Raw genomic sequence first — 7,551 nt, 5'->3', positions numbered from 1 at the left:
CTAAAAGACGATTTATATGCATGAACATGCACTTGAGGAGGATGAGGAGATTGTGACATTGTGTACTATACATGCATAGAAGAAAATGAGAAATATTATTATATAATTCATTATTTGTTTGCATTTATGTGACAGATTTTTTTTAGAAAGTCAAACTTACAATTTAACATACATATTATCACCATATTTAAATTTCAATATCTCAAGTGAGGCTTTAACCTCAACCTTCTAGTTGAAAGGCCCCTCTCATACTAAAATGCCAAAAGTTCTTTGGTTTTATATAGATAGACTTAACATACTTAAAATTTTGTAACCATACCAATGAAAAGTAGACGATTTCATGAAACATGGGTTTGAGATGACCCATAGTTTATTTGGACCCAAGCAAAGATAATACTCCGTATGAGATAACCCTAGCTAGAAATTACGTCAAGATGACTTTTACGCGGTTCAAGGGCACTTGAGCCAGCTGCTAGTGTCCGACAACATCTTCAAATTTTGGGCCAATTCCCCCTTCGTACTACCAAATAATGAAATTCTTGCCGAATTCAAGTTTGTTGAACCAATCGCTAACTAATACCATTAGTACTTTAGGTGCTTTTGTTGCGTATATTATAAAAATCCACTGCCAGATAATTTGTACGAGCCTTTTATACCAAGTACTTTTGTAATCGACTCCATAAGCTCTACAATGTTCTTCGATCAAGTTTTTAACCTATATACGTCATCAATAACTTGAAATGTTGAATATTTGTTCAATTGAATAGAAATACACTAAAAATAACTTGCACTCCATGTAAAGTTTGCAAAATGGGCTAGTTACCAAAGAATAATGGGCCGGACTTGGAGATTGGGTCACATACTGTTGGATTAAGCTATGGCTACATTAGACCATTAGACCATGAGTCCATAATGGGAGATGATATTTCCACATTTACTTTTACTTCTTCCAACAACATTTCATCATTTTTTTCCTAAAATAACTCTCTATAAATTATAAATTATTATAAAAAGTTTTAAAAGAATTTTGTAAGTTTATCATTAATGGTATTTTAGTAATTTTATTTGGAAAGAGTAAAAAGCAATGTGGAAATATCATCTCCTATAATTCATACTGTAGTATTGTTATTTCCTGGAAATTATTAAATAAATTAATCTAATTTCAGATTTTGTAATTTTAATTTTTAATTTAATTTATTTTGTTTCCTTCAACCGGAGAAACTCGCCACAGTGGCGGCGAGTGGTGGCGTTGGGGATGGCGGTTCATCTTTAATTTTACTTCAAATCAAGTTACTCAGTATGAATCTACTGGTGCCGGAAGTGAGAAATAGTCGCCGGAAAACAGTATGTAATGGTGAAAACAGCGGAGCTGAATCGGAAAAACTTAAAATACGGCAGCCGATTTCGGCGATATTATTCGTCTAATAGTCACAACTAACGTGATGATATGAGGTTAGCCAATCATTTGACTCTGTTAATTTGTTTTGTAAATAAACTAATTAGGCATAATATGTGTTCACATTCATATATGCTCGAAGAACATATAAGAATTATTACAATTTTCGCATTTATTAACATCCGCAGATATAAATTTATATATACACCTTTAACTGTAGATATGACTTTTTTATTCTTCATAGATTTAATTCATTTTTATGAAGAAATTGTGTGTAGCAAATTAATATAGAGATATGTAACTGTGTAAGTGTACAGTACTTTTCTGTTCGATTCATTTGTAAGTGCGAACGTCCAAACCATTAAAACCAATTCTGTAACTGCATAAGATCTGCACTCTAAAACTTTAATAAAACCAATAATCCACCTATGAGTTTTGTGATTTTATTAGGCTTCTATAATCAAAACACACTGCAATCATACTCGTTTTGCGTCCAAATAGCTTAGGCTGTCAACATCCTTTACACTTACGGCATACGTCCTGATTACACAGATGACCTGCAACATTAACACCCTAAAGTATTGGCCCTGCAACTGTCTGTTTGTGTATGAGATCCAAACAGACAATCATTATGTTGAGTGTAGGGGTTTTGAGTCGTTTATGTTCAGTGTTGACTAGTTGTGCACTTGTAAGACAATCATTACTTTAGTTGATACGGTATAATACTGATTAATCTCTCATGATTACTCTCGTTGAGATGAACGTAGGACAGAGTGCGTGACTACATCATCGTATCTCTCTATACTCTATTTATAGTAATGATACTTGTTATGAATAAGGTGATAAGGTGATAAGCATCTATGTAGTGAAACTCTTCTTTCCAATTTTCATTGATGAAAAGAGAACAACAACAACAACAAAAAAACCCAATCCCACAAAAGTGGGGTATGGGGGAGGTAAGATGTAGATAATCCTTCCCCTATCCTAGAATAAAGAGAAGTCATTTCTCCACCCAAAGTGAAACACCCGAAGAGTAGAGAAAGTCCTCCCTCTCAATGTTCTATGGATAGAGTGATTGCTTCCGAATGGACCTCCGGCCAATAAGTAGGTTAAAAAAATGGGGAAAAAAGTGTGAGACGCCATGAAAATAGTATAATCAAATTTCAATGGGTTTTAAACCTGTTTGAAGTTCGATTTAGGCTCTAAGAGGCAGTCAAGACACCAACAAATCGACGCTTGCTGTTGACTCAGTTAATAGAGCCATTGATGAAAAGAGAAGACTTATTTGTCTATTCTTAGGAGAAGATCCGTTCGATAAGAGTTTAGTTATAGAGTTATGGTTTATGGATGATAAGCGTGTGTAGGTATTGCTCTCTGAATTTTAGTACCGAAAAAAAGGTTCATAAGCAATATGTGGTACAAGCAATACTAATTTATAGTTTGGTCTTTAACAAGAGGACAATCTATAGTTTCATTTGTTACAAAAAGAAAGCGTAATAAAAAGGTCTTAAACAAGTATACTATTCCATAAAATAAAGTCAGTCGTATCTGAATTTTGGTATTCATTTGTTTTTTTAGATCTTGTTTGCTATAAAGTTCTATATGATAATTAAGAAGTTAAAAAATTTGAAAGTAAAAATAGTATAAACTATCTGCTTTTAGAGTTGGAACAGTATGCTTTAATTTATCATAAATCAACATGAAATTCTAGTAAATCATAATTTACAATGTCATATGCATAGTAGTATATTGGATGATTTCATTGTGCACTTATTGATTTCATGTCATTTTTGGGGTATACTTACTTAATTGAATATATATAAGATTATAAACTACATACTTCACATGTTGGAAAGAATATGTTCCCCAAAAATGCATTTCTGCAAAGTCCAACACATTGACTCTTTTATGTGTAGACAAAGCTCATGTTTGCACACACTTAAGAACTGTAGAAAGTATTATACAACAATTTAAAGTAAGCTATTATCAGCTATATTATATTTGTCCATGGTGAACGTGACCATCTTTTACATGTACATATACAAAGTTCCTTAGCCCGTAGAAGAAGTTTGTGGAAATTACATATTTCGTAGTGGCACTCAAAGAAGTATCAAAGTATATTACTATTACGCACTTAGACACACACACACCGGCCTACTCTCACACACACCTTATGACAAAACATGTAGGAAAGAAGGAGATGATGACATGTGTCGGTTGTAGATCAACGCTTGAGTGTTTGTGCATCACTTTTTAGAATTTTAAGCAGTTGAGCATCATCAATTTGATCCACACCTTACCACGTGACATGGATTATAATACTATGTATTCAAAACATTTGCATAATGAAGTAACTACACAAAATCTATATATTTGCTTTACTGCCACCTCAAAATTCATCTCCGTGTTTAATGAATGAGTATGATACGGTTTTCATGAATTTTATGTTGCACTGGCCCACAAACCATGACTTTTAATATCTGGCTCACGCGCTCAAGACTTGATCTGAGAGTATAGATTGCTCTTTCACGCAACTAGCAATAGATTGAATAGTTTAGTATTTATTTTTCGCTAATTGACGGTAACGGGCACCGCCAACACTATCTCTATCATACGTCACAATGCCTAGTAGTGACAAAACTCATTGCATAAATCTCTTCATATTCATCATCCTTTTCATCATTCACCTCTTCATTTTTTACTTGAACTACATTCATCATCTGAAGAAATCGATCTTTTTTATGAATCAATAATGGGGAGAGTGAAATTGCAGATCAAGAAAATAGAAAATACAACAAATAGGCAGGTTACTTTTTCTAAAAGAAGAAACGGGCTTATTAAGAAAGCTTATGAGCTATCGGTTTTATGTGATGTGGATGTTGCTCTCATCATGTTTTCTCCATCTGGAAGAGCTAGCATTTTCGCCGGAAGTAGAAGGTAAAGCGTTTTTCTTCTGATTTTGATAATTTGGGTATTTTGTATTTAATCGATTATTAATTGCTATCAATGATCTGTTGGTGTTATGATAGTATCGAAGAAGTTATGGCACGATATGTGAATCTTACGGAGCATGAAAGGGGAAAGTATGCATTAATTTGTGTTAATGTTTCCTTGATTATTATTTTTATTAAATTTATTTGTGATTATTGAATCTTCTTTTGATTCTAATTTTGCTTGTTTGTCATGTATATTCACTTTTGTTTGTTTCCGATGGTGCACAAACAACTACTTGAAGGCTGCAAAATCAAGAGGTAAAAGTTATGTGCAACTGAGGAATATACAGAAATATTATGTATTTTTTAAAAATAAGTGAGCCAACTAACTGAATCGATATTTGTATCTAGTTTCTCGAAAGGGCTTTGAGAAAGTTGAAAAGCGAAGCGGAAGATCACAACATTCAGAACCAAGCCAGGTTCATTTTTTTTTATATCTAACCGAATACAGCCATTCGTTATTAATTATGTACTCCGTAATTTATAATTTTTTGGATATTGGATATTATATTGGATATATCAATGATAATAATTTTTACTGACTTTTGATGCTTGGTTACAAAAGCAGCCCAAAGAGTGGGGACTCAAAACTAGAGGTATATAATTGTACCCAAAATAGATGTAAAAGATTCTTTACATTTTCTTATTAATTTTTTTAAATTATTTTAATAAATTTTCAATAATACATCGTTCTAAGAAATTGAGGATATATTACTTTATAACAGGATATTCAGCAAGAAATGGATCGATACAAGTCACATATGGTAGAAATGGAGAAGCGGCTCAGGTATACATCTGTATGTAAATCAAAAGTAGCAAAGCCATAAAAAACTACCGGGCTAGCATTTCAAATTCAATTATACATTTCTGATATAGGGCAAAAAAAATTAATATATATTTTTTGATACCAAAGATTTATTTAATAAAGGCTATTGTAATTTGTAATTAGTAATATAAAAATTATTACTATTATTAACTTGTATAAACTTATGATCTTTGTATATCCGTAGTGTATTTGAAGGGGATCCTTCTGAGATTACAACCATGTCTGAGGCCGAGTATCGGGAACAGATCCTTGAGGAGACTCTGAAACAAGTTCGCATGCGCAAGGTACATTACATATATCTTGCTCTGATTTCAGTTCAGATTTATATCATGCATCAAGTACCAACAGAATAATAATAATAATCTGAATTATTTCTTGCAATATATTAGCAAGCCCTAGAGAACTACAGTTCTAGAGATGCACCGTCAGGTTCACATGTATGTCTGTACGATGTCAACATAAAAAAAGAGGTAAAGACGATCCTCTTTTTTTTTTAGTTTAGTTTTATACTTTTAATAACTGAATTCTGTTATTGCTACTACTTATGCAGGCTGTTTTACCTCATGAGGCCATCAATGTTAACATGGCCACTGCAAGCTCGAGCAATATATTCGATTGGCTTCCACCACGAGATCCACAAGTGCAAATCATGAATTTCATGAACTTCAATGGTCATCTTCCCCCAAGGTAACTTATCTTTTATTTATAAAATTGTTTTTTTTAGATAAGGAGAAACCTCACCATGAGATTGAAAAAACCAAAATGGTGAAAACTTTTGTTACTTGCACTTCTCGACGCACTTCTAGTATTTAGGGGGTGTTTGGGTATGGGTTTTGAAAAGTGATTATGCAATCAGAATCAGAAAATCAATTGTATCAATATGTGATTTAGATAAATAGTGTTTGGAGTTGATTATACAGTTTGATATCGTAATAATTCGATAATCAGTTTGTTGAGTGTTTGGGAATTGGATTATCGGATAACATGTAAAATTACCAAAATGGACATTTTTAAAAACAATAAAGTATATATATTTAATTTGTATAATAAACTTCTTATAAATTGTACGAACTATTAATCATGATAATACCTTCCAACTGAAATTCATCATAATGAGAATAAATGAATACTAGTGCAAGAAATTCTAACATATACTCTATAGAATATAGTGAGTGTACATTGCATTAATTAATAAAAAATCAAGCTAATTAAAATTCACAACGTATGTTAATACTTTCAACAACTAGGAAATTTGACGTAAGTGGAACGCATTATGAGTTACAGAGAGTAGTCGGAGTAGGAACAGAGAACACCAACCACGAGGATATTGAAGAAAGTATGACGTTTATGGTTTAAGTGGTACAATAAAATGGTTATTATAGGGTTATTTCAGTAAATTAAATTAAGAGAACATTTTATGGAAAATCATGTTTGAAAACAGTAAGTACCTACTTCTTAATTTTCACGCTTTCAAAACTTAAATAGTCAATTTTTATCACTTACTTGCCAAGCGCTAAGACTTGATTATTTGCAATTTCTAACTTAATAATCAAAAAAACATCTAAACACAAATCCAAACACCCTCTTAATGTATTTTATTGTCACCTTTAACCTTCATTTCTGTGCAGACAAAATGAGCATGTTGACCGAGAAAGTGTGATGGAGTCTGATAATGATGTGAGCGTTCAACGCCCCGAGTATGGACATATGATCGATATGAATCTCTCTCCTTGGACTCAATTCTATCCCCAAGGTATGCTTCTTAGATCATTTTCCGGCACAATTGCTCTTTAACTAGTTAAAAATAATTCATTACAGTAACTGTGTATCAATCAAATTGTATATAACAGGAACTGGCCCAATGTTGATGTCAAATCCCGGAGAACGAGCATTCAGTGAGACGTTCCTCCCCCAGTATTCACCATGATTTCAAGTTTGAAGTTATATTCAGTGTTAATAAACCTATAATCATGTCGAATTGTCTGTCTTTTCGCTTTGTAGGATGATAAACTCTAAGCTACATATGTATGTGTTATATCAGTAGTTGATAATTGAACTGAAAGAACTACAAAAAATTGAGACCATTTTACAAACATTGTAGGTAACTTTGTGCGCTTATACCTGTCTAAAATTATGCATAAGCATGAAATGATATGCCGTGACTAGGTACCAAATGATCATTGGCCTAGTGGTCATGAGTGAGACTATCAATAAATATTTGTGGATATTGGTGATGTGGATGTGTGTTTGCCTTTAAAGCGTATGCCAAAGTTATCCTAGAACTTGACATATAAAAATGTGGATTTTTTTAACAAGTTATTAAAAAAAAGAACAAG

The 7,551-nt window shown here is 32.5% G+C and overlaps 1 protein-coding gene across 3 annotated transcripts; it reads left to right on the top strand.

Moving 5' to 3' along the window:
* The first annotated feature begins 1,213 nt into the window (after positions 1–1,213).
* Positions 1,214–7,310, top strand: LOC139847933 (agamous-like MADS-box protein AGL66). Of its 3 annotated transcripts, XM_071837666.1 has the most exons (12): positions 1,214–1,452; positions 4,170–4,333; positions 4,426–4,479; positions 4,632–4,647; positions 4,741–4,808; positions 4,955–4,985; positions 5,115–5,176; positions 5,400–5,499; positions 5,605–5,685; positions 5,766–5,902; positions 6,844–6,968; positions 7,066–7,309. In XM_071837666.1, exons 2-12 carry the CDS (start codon positions 4,287–4,289, stop codon positions 7,140–7,142), a joined length of 798 nt encoding a protein of 265 aa, XP_071693767.1. In that variant the 5' UTR covers positions 1,214–1,452; positions 4,170–4,286; the 3' UTR covers positions 7,143–7,309. The 3 variants fall into 3 exon arrangements, with proteins under 3 accessions (XP_071693767.1, XP_071693766.1, XP_071693765.1); XM_071837665.1 differs by lacking the exon at positions 1,214–1,452 and having other exon boundaries at positions 4,149–4,333; positions 4,958–4,985; positions 7,066–7,310; XM_071837664.1 differs by lacking the exon at positions 1,214–1,452 and having other exon boundaries at positions 4,149–4,333; positions 7,066–7,310.
* The last annotated feature ends 241 nt before the right edge of the window (positions 7,311–7,551 follow it).

This window comes from Rutidosis leptorrhynchoides, chromosome 5 (assembly GCF_046630445.1).
Source record: "Rutidosis leptorrhynchoides isolate AG116_Rl617_1_P2 chromosome 5, CSIRO_AGI_Rlap_v1, whole genome shotgun sequence".
NCBI classification, from domain to species: Eukaryota; Viridiplantae; Streptophyta; class Magnoliopsida; order Asterales; family Asteraceae; genus Rutidosis; species Rutidosis leptorrhynchoides.
The sequence above is the reverse complement of the archived record's forward strand: the minus strand, read 5'-3'. Positions and strand labels throughout refer to the sequence as shown.

What these genes read in the sequence shown, in the direction of transcription:
- LOC139847933 (XM_071837664.1), top strand. Translation starts at nt 4,149, where the DNA reads ATGGGGAGAGTGAAATTGCAGATCAAGAAAATAGAAAATACAACAAAT. An exon ending in ATTTTCGCCGGAAGTAGAAG is followed by an intron (nt 4,334 to 4,425) that starts GTAAAGCGTTTT and finishes GTGTTATGATAG; the next exon opens with TATCGAAGAAGTTATGGCAC. An exon ending in GTGGGGACTCAAAACTAGAG is followed by an intron (nt 4,986 to 5,114) that starts GTATATAATTGT and finishes ACTTTATAACAG; the next exon opens with GATATTCAGCAAGAAATGGA.